The 23,186-nt window shown below is 35.9% G+C and overlaps 1 protein-coding gene across 2 annotated transcripts in view; it reads right to left on the minus strand.

Moving 5' to 3' along the window:
- Window positions 1-23,186, minus strand: part of USP9Y (ubiquitin specific peptidase 9, Y-linked) — a 127,141-nt gene that overhangs the window by 22,014 nt on the left and 81,941 nt on the right. For both annotated transcript variants that reach the window (XM_059883965.1, NM_001145509.2), the window contains exons 28-33: window positions 22,535-22,681; window positions 20,270-20,492; window positions 11,370-11,590; window positions 9,416-9,606; window positions 3,492-3,665; window positions 1,142-1,283 (exon numbers count right to left, since the gene is read on the minus strand). In XM_059883965.1, the coding sequence (XP_059739948.1) occupies window positions 1,142-1,283; window positions 3,492-3,665; window positions 9,416-9,606; window positions 11,370-11,590; window positions 20,270-20,492; window positions 22,535-22,681 (1,098 nt within the window). The remainder of the gene's footprint in view (window positions 1-1,141; window positions 1,284-3,491; window positions 3,666-9,415; window positions 9,607-11,369; window positions 11,591-20,269; window positions 20,493-22,534; window positions 22,682-23,186) is intronic.

Here is a 23,186-nt window from a genome sequence, read left to right on the forward strand (position 1 = left end):
AAACAAATAAAACAAAAAACTTTATAATAGTATAATTTAAAACTTTATGATCAGCTAAATTTATAAATGATAATAAACCTAATTATTCACCATCACTGACTTTTTCAAAATATTTACAGTAAACCAAAAAACATATAATCACTCATCTGTTGCAAAGTGATACCAAAAAAAAAAAAAATAGTGACAGACAAAACTAATGACTACCTGGTTCCCACTATCACTGCTAACTGATCATGTTACACTTCTTAACTTTACTTTTATGTTAATAAGTAGAATCTGCTATGAGCAAACAGGAGAAATAATATAAGTAATAATATACCAATATATACAGAGTGCAGTCCCAGATAACATGCTACCATGCTGAATTTAATTCACACCATCTTCTGGAAAACTGCTACCAAATTCCTTTCTTTTAAGAGCATCTTGTGGAAAAAGAAACTGCCCTAGCAAAAACTGTATCAAAAATAACAGGGATGGCTTTAGAGCCCACAAGTTTAATGCTGTTAAAATTCAAACAATGCAAGTAACTTGAAGATAAAAGGGTATAGTGAGTCCAGAAAAACATTAACTATTTTTAAAATAGTACGTATTTTCAAAAACATGTAATAATTCCATCCCACAGGCTGTTTAGGTGGCCACAAATAAAATTAGTTGGTGGGGTTTTACAATCAGACCTGATCTTTAAAACTGCAAGCTGTTCTAAAAATCTAATATAATCAAATAAAATTAACAGTTGTTCTAAAGTTGAAAAATAAGCCTGAGTATGAAAGGGGAAAAATATTTTCTGTTAGCAACTCTTCAGGTTTGAGGAATTCAATGCTTATGAGATTCAGGAAAGAAATGAAAAGTTACTGACCTTTGTAAACTACAAGAAAAAAATCATTTTCCTAATCTATAAGAAACAGTGATGTTAACTTGTCATGACTTCTAAAATTATTCACCCAATTTAAAGGACTTTTCTCAATTTATTATTGCTCTCTTTCAGTACCATTTCCCTAACAAATCTTTCTTAATCAGTTATCATGTTGACTACTATTACAGCACAGCATAGGTAAACTTCGAGGTTAAAAATAGCTTTGATGTCTCCCATCTCCCATATGTTAAATGCAATCATATTTACTTAAAAATAAGCAAAACATACCTTTTTATCACATTTTTCACAACGATAAGCATTTGCACCTTCCAATAAATCGCCTTTGATATACTGTTCCAAAGAATCCAGAAGGTTTTGGTGATTTCTAATATCTACATTCAGAGTTGTAAAAGATTCTTCACACTCATATCTGAAGAAATCATTTAAGAAACATTAAAAGGATTTATTCTGTTGCTTATTTTCAGAAAAAAGCTGCTAAAGATACATATCTGTCGCTATTTTACAGATACAGAAATGGGCAGGGGTGGTAGTGATGGTGAAGCAGGAGACTGAAAAGATGAACATAGTTCAATTTACTAGGTAGAATATGATTTAAAGCCAGGTTTTTCTGACCTCACTGCATAAGTTCTTTACAGTTTTTTCATACTGCTACCTGTGTTAAGTAGTACTGATTTCAGGAAGGAAAAGGTAAATATTCATCAGGTTTAGAAAAAAAGGCTAGTTATGAACTGAATTTTTAAATGTTCCTCTGTTTATATAATGTAAAATAGCAACTAATGTTTAAGGCAGTTAGAGGCCAAGTTCCACGATACAAGTTCAACTATCCAACGTACTTTTACAACTACAGAACTGTAAAAAAATTTACAGTGTGGGTTAAGTAATGTGGTAAGAGTCAGCAACCCTCATTGTGAAGATTTTCTACAAAAGCAGCTTTCAGAAACTTCTAATGAAATACTTATAAATTCTGAAAATATATTCTCAACCAATAAATCAACTGATCCAATGCCTCTATCAAGAGTGCCTGGGAATTCCCTATTGGTCCAATGGTTAACACCCTGTGCTTTCACTGTCAAGGGCCTGGTTTTAATCCCTGGTCAGGAAACAGATTCCACCAGCCATGGGTGTGGCAAAAAAACAATCAAAAAAGCCCACTATGTGTAAAGCATAGAGGATACTATGATTTAGACAGTCCATATTTAGAAGCTCATAGTACAGAAAGACAAAACAATGGAAGTACACTACAGAAGTACTTATTACACATGTTCATAGTGTGATAGAAACCTGTCCATGGAGGAGAACAATGGTCTTAGGGGATAAACAGACTTCATCTACAGTTTGGTACACTCTTAAAAAAACCAAAGACTCAGGATGCTTACATACTCTTATATTATCTAAAATATAAAAACTAGCCTTGTCGGAAATGTGTACTTCATTTGCATGATACATGTGTCAGAGAAAAAGAATTTACAAGTATTCTGAAAAATGCTTAAAAAAATTGAGGACTGATAGGTGACAAAGAGCTATATTTTTACTGGTCCCCTAATATAAAGTATCTTTCTTAAGAATCCAAATTGGCCATGCTAGGTGAATAAATCTCTCTCCATATTCCAAATGAATGGCACTGTAAAAAGAATTTCTCATTTATGTGATTTTACCTTTGTTTTCTTAGTTTCAAAAATATCTGCTTTATTCACTCATACCAAGCTAATTATAGAAAACAATAATTTTAGAAATACTATCATTTTGTTTGTGTGAGAAAGGATATCATATCTGTATCATGTGAATGTGTAATAAAACTCCCACAACAGGCATAAACGAATGTTCATCATGAAACCTTCTGAATTATTATTAACAGAAGTTATTTATTTTCATCAGGAACCTGTAATAAGTTAATCTCTCCTAAACTGCTACAAAACACAGAAAAATACCTTGTCAATGTCTGCTACTGATGTGATGTGCAAATATATCTAACGTATCTTAAGAATGGTAAGAATCAATAGTTATTTAAAAACTACTACTCTCCACCCACCACTAACCTTCTAAATTTACTGTATTTTTAATTACTTATTTAAAGTTTTGTTGGGTAACCAAACAAACTCCAAACACCCAGGGATGCATGCTGGAGATTAACTACTAACAGTTAATGAGTGTTTACTATATGCCAGATGCCATTTGCAAAAATACAATTTTTAAAAAATTTTTTGCTATGCTATGTGGTTTGAGGGATCTTAGTTCCCTGACAGGGACTCATCCTGTAACCCCTGTAGCGGGAGCAGAGTCTTCATTACATTGAGCCACCAGGGAATTTCCTAAAGTTACTGTATTTCAATTATTATTTTCACTATAACAACCAGGTAAGAATCCTTACAATAACTTCAGATTTATGAATGTCATTGTATTTCCTCAGATATGACAAAATAATGTAAGAGAAAGGTAACAATACTGAGTAACACTGAAAATAATGCACCCACCCAACAGTTGCATATATCATAAGCATTTTAGTTGGTACTCTCTGCTTCCATACATAAACACTGGTGGAAATTTTATTTATATTGATACTACTAAAAAAAGAAAGACCAATATAAAGTTCATGTTAAAAATGTTAACTAGTACTCACCTATGTGGGCAGCCCTGGCAAATCTTCTGATCAGCAAAGGAACCTCCCAGGACTTGACTTAGCATAGCTGGATGTCCTAAAGCTTTTAAAGCTTCATCTAAACTATCCACCAAAGAATTAAAAAACTCTAAGGCATCATGTTGTTCACGAAGATTAACAGGCTCACCCCAAAGTCTAAGAGAAAAATAGAACAAAACAAAAGGTATTCTCTATTTCCAGACTATTATTTTCTTTTTCTAAACAGCAAAAATGACAATGACATTAGAAATATGAGTTGAGGCTTCATCCCTTTATATAGGAAGTGGGAATAAACTGGTACATTATTATGTATTGGGTGGCAATGTAAAAGAATCTCATACTATAACTGTTAATACAGCAGCAAGCTCTTAGAATGGTGTCTGCTTTATGAAACGGTATAATCATGCATTCTCAATTCAAGAGACCATTAACATGAAAAGGAAAAGTCTCATGTTATATGGAATTTATGTGGAATGTAAGTTATATGGAATTTGTAATGACTACTTTGTTATTTAAATCTGCTTAAATTTGGGGTGCTATACTGCAAAGTCCATAGCCATTTATTCCTAAAGCAACTGTTCTAAATGAAAAGACAAAGATTTGCTCTGTTCTACAGTGAATGCATTTTCTGTAAGATGAATGGATTTAAAACCTAAGCAAACCAATTCGGAGCAAACAAAGTGTCAATTGTGTATACACAAAATGAGAACTCCAGCTATGAAAAGCCAGTCATCCTGGAAAACCTAAAACATCTAATTTAACATTTCAAGAAACATCTACATAAAACAAAGGGCTTCCCAGGTGGCGCTTGTAGTAAAGGCCTACCTGCCAACACAGGAGTAGAAAGAGAAGCAGGTTCAATACCTGGGTTGGGAAGATCCCCTAGATTGGGATAGGCATGGCAACCCATCCCAATATTCTTGCCTGGAAAAATCACATACACAGAGGAGCCTGGCCAGCTACAGTCCATAGGGTCTCAAAGAGCTAGAAATGACTAACGTGACTTAGCTTGTATGCACACACACACATAAAATAGAAACATACTAATTTTTAACAGCTAGTACACAGGCACACAAATGTAAAAAAATAGAAACATACTTATTTTTACCAAAAGACAAGGCAAAAAATTAAGCCTGCAAAGGAGATTTATTTTATATGTGTGGTGTGCTTTTGGAATTTAAAAAACTGGCTGCTAATTTTAAAATAATTTTAAATTTATATACAGTAACATCCAATCTTTTAGGAGCAAACTATATGATCTTTACCAAACACAGGTCGTTTAACAATTATTAGTAGGACCACTAAGATACTTAGTCAGTCAGTCAGTTCAGTTGCTTAGTTGTGTCCAACTGTGCGACTCCATGAATTGCAGCATGCCAGGCCTCCCTGTCCATCACCAACTCCTGGAATTCACCCAAACTCATGTGCATTGAGTTGGTGATGCCATCCAGCCATCTCATCCTCTGTTGTCCCCTTCTTCTCCCGCCCCTAATCCTTCCCAGAATCAGGGTCTTTTCCAATGAGTCAACTGTTCACATGAGGTGGCCAAAGTATTGGGAGTTTCAGCCTCAGCATCATTCCTTCCAATGAACACCCAGGACTGGTCTCCTTTAGGATGGACTGGTTCCATCTCCTTGCAGTCCAAGGGACTCTCAAGAGTCTTCTCCAACTAAACCATACCAATTCTCACACCAAATTTCTCAATGCTACTATGTCAGTAGTCAGACTTCTGGATTCCTTTCCCTTTGAAATCAACTTTTTAAAGCTTTACAGGAACTCAATGAAATTACTGTTTTTTGAAGTTATCTGAATTTTTTCTTTTAATTTTCTTCATATTAGTGATTATGGTTTACCTTTTCCTACCATTTAAGTTTTTTTCTAAATTAATTTTACTTTGAGATAACTGGAGAATTAGCTATTTGACTATTTTACATTCATACCAGCAACAGGTGACCCAGACTCTCTGCATCCTAGCCAGCAAAGTATGCCTTTTACAAAGTATCCTCTTACTTTTCTTGGCTGTGCCATGTGGTTTGGGGGTTTTCAGTCCCTTAACCAGTGACTGAACTCAGGTCCTTGACAGTTAGAGCACAAATCCTAACCATTAGATGGCCACTGAATTCCTTCCCATTCCTTTACTTTTAATTTACAGCATTAACTTTATTTTGAAATATTTCTTTCTTGCTGTACTGGGTCTTCATTGCTGCACAAAGGCTTTCTTGAGTTGCCAAGAGCAGGGGATACTCTCCAGTTGCAGACTGCCAGCTTCTCTTATTGAAGCCCTGGCTCTAGAGTGCTTAAGTATCTGCAGTTGTGGTGCATAGCACTAGAAGTTCTAGTCAGACCAATTAGGCAAGCGTAAGAAATAAAACATCCAAATTGGAAAATTCAAAAGATTCAACCAAAAAACTGTCAGAATTTAGTTAACTTAGCAAAGTTGCAGGATTATGAAACCAACACTGGGATTTCCTGCGTGGTCCAGCAGTTAAGATTCCACCTTATAATGCAGGGGATGAGAATTCAAACCCTGGTGGGAAAACTAAGGCAACACATGCCATGGGGCAACAAAGTCCATGTACTACAACTACACAAGCTTGGACGCCATAACTAGACTGAAGTCTGTGTACTACAATGAAAGACCCCAAATGCCACAACTAAGATCTGACACAGCCATAATTAAGTATTTTTAAAATCCTTAATATCACATAAAAATCAGTATGGAGAATCATTATTAATGTATATGTTGCTGCTGCTGCTGCTAAGTCGCTTCAGCCATGTTCGACTTTCTGCGACCCCATAGACGGCAGCCCACCAGGCTCCCCTGTCCCTGTGATTCTCCAGGCAAGAACACTGGAGTGGGTTGCCATTTCCTTTTCCAATGCATGAAAGTGAAAAGTGAAAACGAAGTCGCTCAGTCGTGTCCAACTCTTCGCAACCCCATGGACTGCAGCCCACCAGGCTCCTCCGCCCACGGGATTTTCCAGGCAAGAGAACTGGAGTGGGGTGCCATTGCCTTCTCCCAATTAATGTATACAGAATTTCAACTTTAGGAAGGTGAAAAAAGATAATGGTATACAAATATAAATGCATATAACTGGTATCAATGAACTATATACTAGAAGACATTTAAAATGGTAAATATTAATATTTTACAAATTTTACCTCAATACACAGTAAATTAGAGTCAAAAGAATTTCATTAAAATTAAAAATTTTTGTGCATCAAAAGACACTACTAAAAAAGGAAAAAGAAAATGTGGGGGAAAATGTTTATAGGTAATTTATCTAAAAACCTAGTATGATGACCATATAAAGAACTTTTGTAAAAGAACAACAAAAAGACAGTGTGTACAAGAATACAAAGTATCCTAAAAAAATAAACTGTCAAAAATAAAAAGATGCTCAATGTTATTAATTAGAGAAATGCAAATTGAAACATAAATGATATATCACTTAACAACCACAGAGAAGCAATCATTAAAAACAAAAAAACCAAAATCAAAACAACACAAACTCCCTACATATATTGGTATGAATGTTGAAAATCTGCACTCCTCACAGTTTGTTGGTGGAAAAATAAAATGGTACAAAGGATGAGGAAGAGTCCAGTGGTTCCTCAAAAGGGTAAACAGAGAATTACCACATGATTCACCAAATACACATCTTAGATACATACTAAAAGAAATAAAAACTTATGTAAATACAAAAACTTATAGGATATGACTGTTCACAGAAGTACTGTCCACAACAGGAAAAAGACAGAAACCATCCAAAGATCCATCCACTAATGAGTGAATAACAAAGAATATGGGTTATTCATAAAAATGGATTAGAAAGAAACTAGTCCCCAAATGCCATACTGTGATTGAATATGTATATTCAAAACAGGCAAATTCATATAAAGAATGGTGGGTTTTAAGAAGGGGAAATGAGGAATGCTTCTTTAACAGGCATGAGGATTTCCTTTTGGGTGATAAGAATATTGTGGAACAAGACACCTCAATAATAACACTAGTGATAGTACATTTTCAATGTGTTAAGTGTCACTGAACTTTCAAATGGTTGTTACAAAGGTTAATTTTATGTTAATCCAACTTTGCCAAAAAAGAAAAAACACACTGAGAACATAGTGTATGTCTAGACTGTAGGTAGTACAAAAGTGCTTTTTAAATTGTAAGCTTCCCAGCATTATATGGTGGGAATAACTGTAAAGGGAAAAATCAGAAACATCATATTTAAGTACACATTACAATTCAGAACATTAAAGTACAAACATTTTAATTCTGTATTACAATGAAAAAAACTTTACATATCTATGTATCTAGCTATACCTATAGGTAGAAATAGAGATACATACATCCATGTAATACAGTTTTGCTATCTAACTATAATTACATATACCTGCACATATACAAATAACTGAATGAAACATTTTAAGATGAAACTCATTATATAGTAATCTAAAAGAATAAGAACAGAAATGTTGACCAGAATATTAATAAAATCTTCGATCACAAACAGAATAAGATTTTAATAAAAATTTTTACAGCAACACGTAAAGAGAAGATAGACATTTGCCAGGTGAGAGAACTGAAAGAGGAAATGTGCATATTTGGTAGGAAATATAAAGTCAAACAATTCTTTTGACCTAGGTTGAGAGTTTTAATCTAGAGAATACACTCTTAACCTGACTCTTTAATAGTCATGAGCATCTCCTTTTGGAGGGGAATACATAGAAGTAATACTGAAAGATAATGGGGGTACTACAAATTCATGAGTTTAAAAATACATATATATATCTCCTAATATATATATATAAAATCCTGTCCTGACTGAAACACAAGGTGACCCAAAAGTTACATGAGTCCTCTGCTTACCCACCTCCTAACACTTAGGAGGTCCTGTGCTGAAATAAGTCTTAACACCTGTTAAGGACTATAGCCTTCCTCTATTCAGATATTAGTGCTGTTTAGTTACAGCCATACCTGGGCGTGATACAAAGCCTTGATAAAATTAGTGAAAAAGAAACCAGATCAAAACGTAATTGAGCTTTTAAAATAAAAGAGGAGAATACATTTTATTGGTCACTTGAGTAGGATGCTAAGAAACTACACGATTACTTTATAAACATAAATATAAGAAAAAATGAAACCATTATCTGTCCCAGTTCTGATGTAGATATTATTTTAAGGTTATTTAACTGATGGACACTTTTATTTATGCTAAGTGATTCTTTCATATCATAAACATAAAGATACACAGTCTATATCTTCACCAAGAAAATAAAATCATGTATGAAGTAGGACTGTCCATTCACAAATATATGAATATTTATACTTGAAATAAATATATTTCAAGGAATAATATACTTGAATCAGCTGAAGCCTTGTAATCCTAGTTATGAATAGCTCATGAGTGAAGTCAACTTGATTGCCTACATACCATCACTGAGTTAAGAATGGTTTTATATATATTAAATGGCTGGAGAAAAAAAAATCAGTAATATTGCATAACAACTGAAAATAATATGAATTTGAGATTTCAGTGTCCATAAAAAAGGAGTTTAACAGAGTCACACCTTACTCATTTATGTATTGTTTACAGTTGCTTTCTTGTTATAACAGTAGAGTTGAGTAGGTGTGACAGACGATTATGACCTGGAAACTTAAAAAATACAGGGGCAAAAAAACAACCAAAAAAAAAAACCTAAAAAAAGAAAAGAAAACAACAAACCAAAGTCAGAACCAAACTGCAATTAATAAAATTCACACTGGGCAAAGTCCCTAGATTCTTCATTCTTAACTGCAAACAAACAAAACAAACAAACAACACAAAATAACCCCCACCCCTATTCTTAGTATACTGAGATTTTAATAAAACTAAAATCATCATTCACCCATAATTTACCTGAACTGTTTCCAAAATCCTCTGGGGACATAGTATTGTAGCCGGGAAGCAGCTAAATGACCAAAGATAACCTGAAGGTGTCTCAGAACACCAATATTGTACTCTTTCCTATCTTCTGTTTTATTTAATGCTGGTTTGTCTTCAAATTGATGAGGGTATCCAAATACATCATCTCGGGGGTCAACATTACTCTGAAGGTCAAAAAATATCACTGATGACCTAATTTAACTTTAAAAGTATAGTGAAATAAGTTGAGACAAATACAATTAAATAAGTAATGATTTGTATTATTTTATATTGAGTATCTAAAGCACATAACATTCATCTTGTAATATTAGTGCTTGGCCCCCAAACTCACAGATGGACTAACATTAAAAAAAAAAAAAAAAAACCACATTAAAAACCATAATATCCACCAAAGATAGTATAAGAGACAAAGATTTGAATAGAATGGACTGGCGATAGGTGAGTGCTTTATATAAAAACCTTTGGGGATATATGTTACTTAGTCTTTCTAAGATTCAGTTTTTTCTTGTGAGATAATATGTTCTTTACAGATTATATGAGATAAATTATGTGATATGGTCTGAATTACTAATACTTAATTAGTATTAATACTTAAGTACTTAAGAGTACGTTTGGCTGAAACAGAGACAGAGTCCTAAAGGTCTTTATCATTCTACAAAGAATTCAGTTGTTTTACAGAGAGCTGAGTATTTTTTTATACTCTTTGCTCCAAGTTTGAGGCTTATGACATAAAAGTAAACACCCAGTTTCTGCCCTTGTAAAGCTCACAGCCTAGGAAAAGAAACTAGTAAGCAGAAAGCTAACCATTCTGCAAGGCTGATACACATAAAGTACAGGGATCAAATAAGAAAGGTAAATATCTCATTTGAGATTCTACTATTTTTTCTGCCTTATTTTCTTCTTGGGTATATGACTAGCTATCTCTTATGCTCAACTTGGCATCCTAGCAGTAACATGGGATATAGAACTAGATATTTAAAATCCCAATTTTCTTTCAAAGACTGGTTATTAAGCAAGTATTGGTCTGTGCACCCCATATGGTGATTCTAAGAAATGTAAACCTAAGCAGATCCTAATTATTAACCAGATCTGAGAAGAGTAAAGTAAGTTATATGTTTCAGAATATCTCTTAAGTGATGGACCACTTCTTGAGAGCCAAACTATTCTTGGCAAGAAAAGGCTAGAAACACAGGAATGAGGAAAAGAGCATTCACTACGTTTAGAATATTCTATTTCTAGAAACTTATTTAAAGGAAAAAGTGAAAGACTTAAAAAACAAAAACAAAAAACCCACTGTTTCTACATAAATATCACCGAAACTCCTTTACTTATATTCTTATGAACTGTATCTTAGTTTCATTTACTCTGATCAACCACTAAAACCTAACGTTTCTATTACTCCATTCTGTATTGGATACTCTCCATATGTAGCCTTATTATCTATTTCTGTTACCTAATCCTTAGCTTGATTTAAAGTAGCAGACCAATTTGTTTCTTTATGAGAAAAAGTCATTATCTAACAAAATATTTAAACTATCTTAAGAATAATCAGATTATAAAATGGTAAGTGAAATCAATAAAATGAAATAATGTATTTTAAAAGTTATAGAATGAAAACATAATCTCATTATTTTAGATGAAAATATTGATCACTTTACAATTTATACTTACCAAGGCTCACAAGACATGATTACATTAACTGCTGCTTTAAAAAAACAAACAAAAATGTGTAATAAAGATTATCAACTGCAGCTTAAAGTCTATTACATAAATGAGAACTATAATGTGCCAAAGACAGTAGATCAGATATTCTTGTTCTATCAAATGCAGTTTAAACTAATCCTATGTACAACATTCTAAGAGAGAAAAATAGTATCTAGTATGAAGATGTTAACAACAAAGGAAAAAAACTGTAATTAAAACTTACTTCACTGTCCTGCTTCTCATCACCAAACATATCATCATCAATATCACTACCTGTGCCTTCAATTGCAAGAATACTATTCCTGATGGAAGGAATCATGTATAACTGCTGGATCACAGAATTCATATAACAAGTAGCACCAGCATTTTTGAGTCCCACAAATCCTTTTGGTGGGCGGGGTCCAACAGGTGGTAGATATTCCCACTCCGTAAGTGCTTCACAAGCTAAAAGAAAAAAAAAGATGTTCATACTATGAAAATAATGATTCTGTCCACTGGTAGCACTGTTGCACTACAAATAATGATTCTGTGCACTGGTAGCACTGTTGCACTACAAATTAAAATTTTCAAGAATTCCATTACCATCGTAACAAAAGTATATTAAGAGACTACATGATTTTCGTAATATGTGCCACTATATAGTGCTGAGTTGCTTTCAGGATCTTAAATTGAGAAACATCACAATTTCATGTCAAAAACAGTAATTTCAAAAATTAAAAAAAAAAAAAAAGGCAATAAAAAGTACTACAATTTTCAACGCTCCTGGTGGGACTTTAAAACGAAAACGAGAAAGCCACCATGCAAAAAGTCTGGCAGCTCTCTATGGAATTACAAATGATTCTGTAATTTTACTCCAAGATGTCTATTTAAAAGAAATGAAAATACATATCCACATAAAATGTGCACATGGATGTTCAGAGCAGCATTTTTCATAACAGCAAAAAACTGGATAAAAGTATCTTCATGTCATCCACTGATAACTGGATAACTTACTATATATACATAGCAACAAAAAGGAACACCGGCTGATATATACTACTGTGCTCAAGAACTGAAGCAAGTCGTAAGTATTTATGACACATTGAGAATAAGCCTGTTTATAAGGAAAACTATTTGAACCACCTATGCCAGCAAATGTGGAAAACTCAGCAGTGGCCACAGGACCGGATAAGGTCAGTTTTCATTCCAATCCCAAAGAAAGGCAATGCCAAAGAATGCTCAAACTACCGCACAATTGCACTCGTCTCACACACTAGTAAAGTAATGCTCAATATTCTCCAAGCCAGGCTTCAACAATACATGAACCGTGAACTTCCTGATGTTGGCTGGTTTTAGAAAAGGCAGAGGAACCTGAGATCAAATTGCCAACATCCACTAGATCATGGAAAAAGCAAGAGAGTTCCAGAAAAATATCTATTTCTGCTTTTTTGACTATGCCAAAGCCTTTGACTATGTGGATCACAATAGACTGTGGAAAATTCTGAAAGAGATGGGAAAAGCAGACCACCTGACCTGCCCCTTGAGAAACCTATATGCAGGTCAGGAAGCAACAGTTAGAACTGGACATGGAACAACAGACTGGTTCCAAATAGGAAAAGGAGTACGTCAAGGCTGTATATTGTCACCCTGCTTATTTAACTTCTGTGCAGAGTACATCATGAGAAACGCTGGGCTGGAAGAAGCACAAGCTAGAATCAAGATTGCAGGAGAAATATCAATAACTTCAGATATGCAGATGACACCATCCTTATGGCATAAAGTGAAGAGGAACTAAAAAGCCTCTTGAAAAGTCTAAGTGGAGAGTGAAAAAATTAGCTTAAAGCTCAACATTCAGAAAACTAGGATCATGGCATCCGGTCCCATCACTTCATGGGAAATAGACAGGGAAACAGTGGAAACAATGGCAGACTTTATTTTTGGGGGCTCCAAAATCACTGCAGATGGTGACTGCAGCCATGAAATTAAAAGATGCTTACTCCTTGGAAGAAAAGTTATGACCAACGTAGATAGCATATTGAAAAGCAGAGACATTACTTTGCTAACAAAGGTCTGTCTAGTCAAGGCTATGGTTTTTCCAGTCGTCATATATGGATGTGAGAGTTGGACTGACTGTGAAGAAAGCTGAGCGTCAAAGAATTGATGCTTTTGAACTGTGGTGCTGCAGAAAACTTGAGAGTCCCTTGGACTGCAAGGAGATCCAACTAGTCCTTAATGAAGGAGTCAACCCTGGGATTTCTTTGGAAGGAATGATGCTAAAGCTGAAACTCCAATATTTTGGCCACCTCATGCGAAGAGATGACTCACTGGAACTCTTCCAATGAGATCCAAGACTCTGATGCTGGGAGGGATTGGGGGCAGGAGGAGAAGGGAACAACAGAGGATGAGATGCCTGGATGGCATCAATAACTTGATGGACATGAGTCTTGAGTGAACTCCAGGAGTTGGTGATGGAAAGGGAGGCCTGGTGTGCTGCGATTCATGGGGTCGCAAAGAGTCGGACACAACTGAGTGACTGAACTGAACTGAAGGCTGTGGTGGGAGGGATAGAGAAGCTGAAGATGATGAATGACTACAAAAGGTCATAAAAATTCTTTGGGGGATAATGGAAAAATGTCATGAAATTAGATCAGGTGATAGTTGCAAAACACTAAAAATAGATGAAAAAACTCAATGCAACTGAAATTATATCCCAATAAAGTCATTCAAAACAAAAAAAACAAACAACAAAAGAAACCCAACAAAAACCATGTGACTTTATATATACATATATTTAAAATTTCACTTTTAATTCCCTATTTTATAATTAAATTATAAAGTAATTAATTACATGTTAGTGACTTAGGATCATATGAGTTTCAAGTCATAGTTCCACATCACAAAAACTTTAAACTTCAAGTGAAGGTTTCCTTCCTTATACAGTGATGAAGGAAAAGTAAAAATTGCTTTGGCTACACTCAAGTTTAATTTTGAGAAGTAAACAAGAGTATACTTGAAAGGTCTGTGAGAAATGTAAAATACTTTATAACCCTTGCCACTTCTCATATAACCAAAAACAGCCATCAATCACTAACCTGGAGATGGATTAGATCAACTATTGTTGTTGTTGTTGTTCAGCTGCTCAGTCATGTCAAGTTCTGCAACTCCATGAAGTGCAGCACACAAAGCTTCTCTGTCCTTCACTATCTCCTAAAGTTTGCTCAAACTCATGTCCATTCCCTTGGTGATGCTACCTAACCACCTCATCCTCTGGTACCTTTCTCCTCCTGCCCTCAATCTTTCCCAGCAACAGGGTGTTTTCCAAATGAGTCTGCTCTTTGTATCAAGTGGGTCTTTTAATTTCATACCATGTGCAGTGATTTCAGACCCCATGAAAATAAAGCTTGTCACTTTTTATCTTCCCCCTTCTATTTGCCATAAAGTGATGGGAGACCAGATGCTATGATGCTACTTTTTTGAATATTGAGTTTTGAGCCAATTTTTATACCCTCCTCTTTCACCATCAAGAGTTTTAGTTCCTCTTTGCTTTTTGCCTAATTTTCTTGAAGAAATCTGTAGTCGTTCCCACTCTATTGTTTTCCTTTATTTCTTTACATTGTTCACTTAAATAGGTTTTCCTACCTTGTTGCTGTTTTTTGGAACCCTGCATTCAGACAGGTGTCTTTCCTTTTCTCCTTTGCCTTTCAATCTACTTTTTTCTCAGTTATAAGTAATTTATACTGTACTGCAAACTATATGGCCAATAACTGAATTACATATACCTTTATTATGTCAGCATAAATAAAGGTATATTATGCTGACATAATAAAGGCATGCCATATTATACTAAGTGCAAAATTTAAATAAAACAAAGGATGTGTGTACAGTATATTTATTGCCTTTTATGACAAAATGAAACAAATTAACATAAAGGCTATCCACAGTTACAACCTACATATGCAGACAATGTCTGAACCAGGATTGTGTACCAAGTTAGTGTTTAAGTTCAGTTCAGTTCAGTTCAGTTGCTCAGTCGTGTCCGACTCTTTGTGAACCCATGAATCGCAGCACGCCAGGCCTCCCTGTCCATCACCAACTCCCGGAGTTCACTCAAGACTCAAGTCCATCAAGTCAGTGATGCCATCCAGCCATCTCATCCTCTGTCGTCCCCTTCTCCGCCTGCCCCCAATTCCTCTCAGGATCAGAGTCTTTTCCAATGAGTCAACTCTTCGCATCAGGTGGCCAAAGTACTGGAGTTTCAGCTTTAGCATCATTCCTTCCAAAGAAATCCCAGGGCTGATCTCCTTCAGAATGGACTGGTTGGATCTCCTTGCAGTCCAAGGGACTCTCAAGAGTCTTCTCCAACACCACAGTTCAAAAGCATCGATTTTTCAGCACTCAGCTTTCTTCACAGTTCAACTCTCACATCCATACATGACCACTGGAAAAACCACAGCCTTGACTAGACGGACCATTATTGGCAAAGTAATGTCTCTGCTTTTCAATATGCTGTCTACATTGGTCATAACTTTCCTTCCAAGGAGTTAGCGTCCTTTAATTGCATGGCTGCAGTCACCATCTGCAGTGATTCTGGAGCCCCCAAATATAAAGTCAGCCAGTGTTTCCACTGTTTCCCCATCTATTTGCCAGAAAGTGACGGGACTGGATGCCATGATCTTCATTTTGTGAATGTTGAGCTTTAAGCTAACCTTTTCACTCTCCTGTTTCACTTTCATCAAGTGGCTCTTTAGTTCTTCACTTTCTGCCATAATGGTGTTATCATCTGCATATCTGAGGTTATTGATATTTCTCCCGGCAATCTTGATTCCAGCTTGTGCTTCTTCCAGCCCAGCGTTTCTCATGATGTACTCTGCACAGAAGTTAAATAAGCAGGGTGACAATATACAGCCTTGACGTACTCCGTTTCCTATTTGGAACCAGTCTGTTGTTCCATGTCCAGTTCTAACTGTTGCTTCCTGACCTGCATATAGGTTTCTCAAGGGGCAGGTCAGGTGGTCTGCTTTTCCCATCTCTTTCAGAATTTTCCACAGTTTATTGTGATCCACATAGTCAAAGGCTTTGGCATCGTCAAAAAAGCAGAAATAGATATTTTTCTGGAACTCTCTTGCTTTTTTGATGATCCAGCGGATGTTGGCAATTTGATCTCTGGTTCCTCTGCCTTTTCTAAAACCAGCTTGAACATCTGGAAGTTCACCGTTCATGTATTGTTGAAGCCTGGCTTGGAGAGTTTTGAGCATTACTTTACTAATGTGTGACATGAGTGCAATTAGCGGCTGTGCACAGAGCGCAGCCAAGAGGAGCAACCCCACATCCAAGGTCAGGGGCAGCGGCCAAGAGTGCCAGGAGCGACGGTGCAGGAACAGCCGAGAAGAGCTACCCCACATCCGAGGTCAGAGGCGGCAGCTGAGAGCGCCAGGCTGCGACAGCGCAGAAGCAGCTGAGAGGAGCTACCCCAGGTCCGAGGTCAGGGCCTAGGCCGGGAAGAGCTTCCCTGCTCCGAGGCCAAAGGCAGCAGCTGGGAGGAGCTACCTCATGTCCAAGGAGCGGTGGCTGACCGGGCACAGATGGGCCTTGAGGAGCTATTCCATGTCAAGGTCAGGAGGGGCAGCAGTGAGGAGATACCCCTCGTCCAAGGTAAGGAGCAGCAGATGCGCTTTGCTGGAGCAGCCATGAAGAGATACCCCATGTCCAAGGTAAGAGAAACCCAAGTAGGACAGTAGGTGTTGCAAGAGGGCATCAGAGGGCAGACACACTGAAACCATAATCACAGAAAACCAGTCAATCTAATCACACTAGGACCACAGCCTTGTCTAACTCAATGAACTAAGCCATGCCCGTGGGGCACCCAAGACAGGCGGGTCATGGTGCAGAGCTCTGATAGAATGTGGTCCACTGGAGAAGGGACTGGCAAACCACTTCAGTATTCTGGCCTTGAGAACCCCATGAACAGTATGAAAAGGCAAAATGATAGGATACTGAAAAGAAGAACTTCCCAGGTCAGTAGGTGCCCAAAATGCTACTGCAGATCAGTGGAGAAATAATTCCAGAAGGAATGAAGGGATGGAGCCAAAGCAAAAACAATACCCAGTTGTGGATGTGACTAGTGATAGAAGCAAGGTCCCATGTTGTAAAGAGCAATATTGCATAGGAACCTGCAATGTCAGGTTCATGAATCAAGACAAATTGGAAGTGGTCAAACAGGAGATGGCAAGAGTGAATGTTGACATTCTAGGAATCAGCAAACTAAAATGGACTGGAATGGGTGAATTTAACTCAGATGACCATTATATCTACTACTGCAAGCAGGAATCCCTTAGAAGAAATGGAGTAGCCATATTGGTCAACAAAAGGGTTCAAAATGCAGTACTTGGATGCAGTCCCAAAAATGACAGAATGATCTGTTTCCAAGGCAAATCATTCAATATCACAGTAATCCAAGTCTACACCCCAACCAGTAACGCTGAAGAAGCTGAAGTTGAACGGTTCTATGAAGACCCTTTAGAACTAACACCCAAAAAAGATGTCCTTTTCATTATAGGGGACTGGAATGCAAAAGTAGGAAGCCAAGAAACACCTGGAGCAACAGGCAAATTTGGCCTTGGAATACGGAATGAAGCAGGGCAAAGACTAATAGTTTTAACAAGAAATGCACTGGTCATAGAAAACACCCTCTTCCAACAACACAAAAGAAGACTCTACACATGGACATCACCAGATGGTCAACACCGAAATCAGACTGATTATATTCTTTGTGGCCAAAGATGGAGAAGCTCCATACAGTCAAGAAAACAAGACAGGGAGCTGACTGTGGCTCAGATCATGAACTCCTTATTGCCAAATTCAGACTGAAATTGAATAAAGTAGGCAAAACCACTAGACCATTCAGGTATGACCTAAATCAAATCCCTTATGATTATACAGTGGAAGTGAGAAATAGATCTAAGGTACTAGATCTGATAGATAGAGTGCCTGATGAACTATGGTCGGAGGTTCGTGACATTGTACAGGAGACAGGGATTAAGACCATCCCCATGGAAAACAAATGCAAAAAAAGCAAAATGGCTGTCTGAGGAGGCCTTACAAATAGCTGAGAAAAGAAGAGAAGCAAAAAGCAAAGGAGAAAAGGAAAGATATAAGCATCTGAATGCAGAGTTCCTAAGAATAGCAAGAAGAGATAAGAAAGCCTTCCTCGGCTATCAATGCAAAGAAATAGAGGAAAACAGAACGGGAAAGACTAGCAATCTCTTAAAGAAAATTAGAGATACCCAGGGAACATTTCATGCGAAGACAGGCTCAATAAAGGACAGAAATGGTATGGACCTAACAGAAGCAAAAGGTATTAAGAAGAGGTGGCAGGAATACACAGAAGAAATATACAAAAAAGATCTTCACGATCAAGATAATCATGATGGTGTGATCACTCACCTAGAGCCAGTGAAGTCAAGTGGGCCTTAGAGAGCATCACTACGAACAAAGTTAGTGGAGGTGATGGAATTCCAGTTGAGCTATTTCAAATCCTGAAAGATGATGTTGTAAAAGTGCTGCACTCAACATGCCAGCAAATTTGGAAAACTCAGCAGTGGCTACAGGACTGGAAAAGGTCAGTTTTCATTCCAATCCCAAAGAAAGGCAATGCCAAAGTTAACGTTCAGTGCATATAATGAATAATATAGTCATTAAATTCTTAAGCTAAGTAAGTTTTCTAGAATCACCTCTTTATGTAGATTCTACAGTATAATAAGTTCAGTAAGAAACTCCTAAAATGTGACTGAAAACTTATTTACATTCTGGAAGTATAAGAAAGATAATTTCAGATGCAGTTAAGAGATGCTGTATATTACTTTGCCATGTCTTGACTTTCTCTAATTCAAGAACTAAAGAAACTTTTGATGAAACTGAAAAGACGAAAGTGAAAACACTGCCTTAAAACTCAACATTCAAAAAACCAAGATCATGGCATCTGGTCCCATCACTTCATGGCAAATAGATGGGGGAAAAGTGGAAACGGTGAGAGACTTTATTTTCTTGGACTCCAAAATCACTGCAGATGGTGACTGCAGCCATGAAATTAAAAGACGCTTGCTCCTTGGAAAAAAACTATGACAAACTGCAACACCATATTAAAAAGCAGAGATATTAGTTTGCTGACAAAGGTCCATATAGTCAAAGCTATGGTTTTCCAGTGGTCATGTATGGATATGACAGTTGGAATATAAAGAAAGCTGAGCACTGAAGAATTGATGATTTTGAATTGTGGTGTTGGAGAAGTCTAGTGAGAGTTCTTTAGACTGCAAGGAGCTCAAACTACTCAACCCTAAAGGAAATCCATTCTTAAAATTCACTTGAAGGACTGATGTTAAAGCTCTAATACTTTGGCCATCAGATGGGAGACGAGGACGACAGAAGTTGAGATGGTTGGATGGCATCACCGATTCAATGGGTATGAATGTGAGCAGGCTCTGGGAGTTGATAATGGACAGGGAGGCCTGGCGTGCTGCAGTCCATGGTGTCACAAAGAGTCAGATACAGCTCAACTGAACTGATTTTCTTAACATTAGATTTTATGACCATATTTTCTGTTATTTTAACTTACTCTCCATTTTTTGAGTTTCACTTCTTTATAGGTCTAAAGAAAATGTCCTCCTTTATGAGACAGATATCCACATTAACTGAGAACAAAATAATAAACACTAAAATAAAATCTTCTTACGTCAGGCAACTTTCTTAAAACTCAGATCAAAATAACTGAAGCTTGAAAAAAATCTTTCCAATGAATCTATTTTAGGTTTTAAGTACAAGTCTGGGATATCAAATCTGGCTTATTAGTCTGGCCTTTGGATTTCATTTCATATATGATGAAAGAAAGCATTCTTTCAAGTTACCTGATCAATTACCAGAAGACATCTAAAGTACATTTGGAAATTTTTCTGTATAAAGTCTCTGTGCTCATAATGGTCTTTGTGTATGATTATTGAAATCATTATACTAAAATGATAGCTAAAACAATCTAAAAGTTGCTAAAAATACAATCATAAGTTAAATGTTTCCTAAAAGAAAAAACCCAGTATTTTAAACATGGAAATATTACTAACCAAAAGAAACAGTTTTTGAAGTTAAAATACTTACTAGTTATTGCTGTTCCTATGTAATACATTTCAGTCAAACAGTCTACTATCTGTTTGAGATTCTTTACACAGCCAACAGCTAATGCTACAAGTAGTTCAAACCCAGCATTGATGGTAGCTGGTGAACTACAGACTGGGATAGCCTGTTCAGCTGGTAGTTCTCCATTTCTCATACACTGCAGGTAAACTTTGGAGGCAGGAAAGATGAAATCATCTATTAATTCCTAAAGAGTTGAAAGAAAACAGATCATAAATTGTTTGTAATATTTACTTTATGAAAAAGTATCCCTTGGAAGGAAAAGAGTCTTATTATTTGATACAATCAAACGTCTCATCTCAAATACAATTTTGGAGTTTCAAATAAAATAAAATTCTATTTTAAAAACATAGTCTAATTAATATACTCACTTTTTTTGATATTAAGCTTTTTTTTAAACATTGACTATTAAGAAAAATATATTCTAAATAAATATATTTTAATTAAATATGAACTGAAACTAAAGCACTTTGACTAAAAATGAAATACATGACACTCTTTTCCTTAAATTGTAAGGGATAAGTGAAAAAACTCATGGAATAAATATCAAAAAAAATAAAGTCTTGTAAAATAAAAGTTTTCACTTTCAAAGTTGATCAAATAAAAATTCAGATTTACTAAAGAGCAAAGTCAATTAATACTGCTTGTTAATTTTCTAAAACACTTCATCTGAGCTTTTTCTGAACTCAAGATTACTGGGTTGACCAAATAGTTTGTTCACTGCTTCCCATAAGCTGGCTCTAATTGCTCTCAGCTGTCCTTAACTTCATTTGAAACAACTGTTAGACTATACTGTGACAGCTATCATTTAGGCGTGTATTGAAAAAAAAATCAAAATTAGCAATTTTTAACGTAGTCATATTAATGCTGAAGATGGAGGAAAACATTTTCATCATATTATGCTTTATTCTTTCAAGAAAGGTAAAAACTCAACTGAAATGCAAAAAATGATTCATGCAGTGTATGGAGAAGATGCTGTAACTGATCAAACAAGTTAAAAGTGGTTAAGTTCTGTGGAGATTTCTCACTGAATGATGATCCACCATTGGGTAGACCAGGTGAAGTTGACAGTGATCAAATCAAGACACTGGAACAACATCCTACCACCCAATAGATAACTGACATACTTAAAATGTCCAAATCAAGTGCTGAAAATCATTTGCACCAGTATGGTATGTTAACTGCCGTGATGTTTTCATTTCACATAAGTTAAGAAAAAAAAAAAATCCCTTCTTGATCCATTTCCATTAGTTTCTTAAAGGAAAACATTTTGTTTTTAAAACAAATTGTGATAGTGATGAAAAGGGTATACACAGTACAGTAACGTGGAACCAAAGAGATTATGGAGCAAGTGAAGTGAATTACCACCAATCTCACCAAAGGCTGGTCTTCAACCAAAAGTGATGTTGTGTATATGATGGGACTGGAAAGGAGTCCTCTATTATAAACTCCTTTCAGAAAAAAATCAAATGATTAATTCCAGTAAGTACTGCTTCCAATCAGACTGACTGGAAGCAGCACTAAATGAAAAGTGTCCTGAATTAGTGAACAGAAAAAGTATAACCTTCCATCAGGATAATATAAGACTGTACATTTCTTTCATCATCAGGCAAAAACTTTTCCAGCTTGACTGGGAAATTCTGATTTATCCACTGTAATCACCAGATACTGCATCTTTGGATTTCCATTTATTTCAATCTTTACAAATCTCTTAATGGAGAAAATTTCAATTCCCTGAAGACTGGAAAAGGCCCCTGGAAGAGTTCTTTGCTCAAAAAGATAAAACATTTTGGGGAAGATGGATTTACGGAGTTGCCTGAAAAATGGCAGAAGTTAGTGGAACAGAACAATGGATACATTGTTTGATAAAGTTCTTCATGAAAATGAGAAATACATCTTATTTTTACTTTTAAAAAAGAGAATATTTTGGCTGACTCAACACTTAAAAATTACTGTAACCTTCACAGAGATGGCAACCACTCCAGTATTCATGCCTGGAAAATCCTATGGATTGAGGAGCCCGGTAGGCTACAATCCATGGGGTCGCAAAGAGTTGGACACGACTGAGTGACTTCTGTGTGTCACAGAGATAAAAGTTTTTCTAAAGTAAATAATTAACAAAAAAAGGTCAAGATACCTTAGAGAGGAAACAGTATAGAAATCACACAGATCTGCTAACAACATTCAAAAGTTCAAAATAACTTGTTACTACTAAAATGTAGAACTTACTTTAACAAGATTAGCGCCTCCTCTTTCACAACCAATATGATACTTTTTCTCAGGTGTTTGAAAGGCCAGTAACTCTTTTGTTACCCCAAGGTGGCCTTCCAAGATAGGCTCTTCAATACCTGTTTCACCTCTACTTTTAACATTATCCTGTCAAAGGAAAAATATAACAGATCTGACTTAAAGAAAAGAAGGACAAAAAAGAGCAGTATAAAAGAGAATTGGAGGAGAGTGATATCTCAGATAATGCTGCCAAACTTGTTCATTCAAGTATTTCTTATTTCTTCCATATAACTATATATTAAATAGTAAATGAAAGCAATTTTGTCCCAACAGGACAGACACGGTCTTGAGATATTTCTGGTTTTCTGGGATGAAACAGGAATTACTAAAGAACTAACTACTGATTAGAACCCAGGAATACTGCTCATTATATTTCAATACATAACACAGCTCCTCAAAACCAGAATACTTCATTCAAAATTTTAATGGTACCAAGGTGAAGAAGCTAGGAAAGTTTTCAGAGAATGCTAATCTAGAGGAAAAACACTTAACAAATTTCAGAAATATATTCTCATAGAGCTCTGTAAATATAAAAAGCAGGCAATGATGAAACGTAAGTATTAATCAGACATTTTTTATTAAAAAAATTTTA

The sequence above is a fragment of the Bos taurus genome, chromosome Y (genome assembly GCF_002263795.3).
Source record: "Bos taurus isolate L1 Dominette 01449 registration number 42190680 breed Hereford chromosome Y, ARS-UCD2.0, whole genome shotgun sequence".
In the NCBI taxonomy this organism is placed as follows: domain Eukaryota; kingdom Metazoa; phylum Chordata; class Mammalia; order Artiodactyla; family Bovidae; genus Bos; species Bos taurus.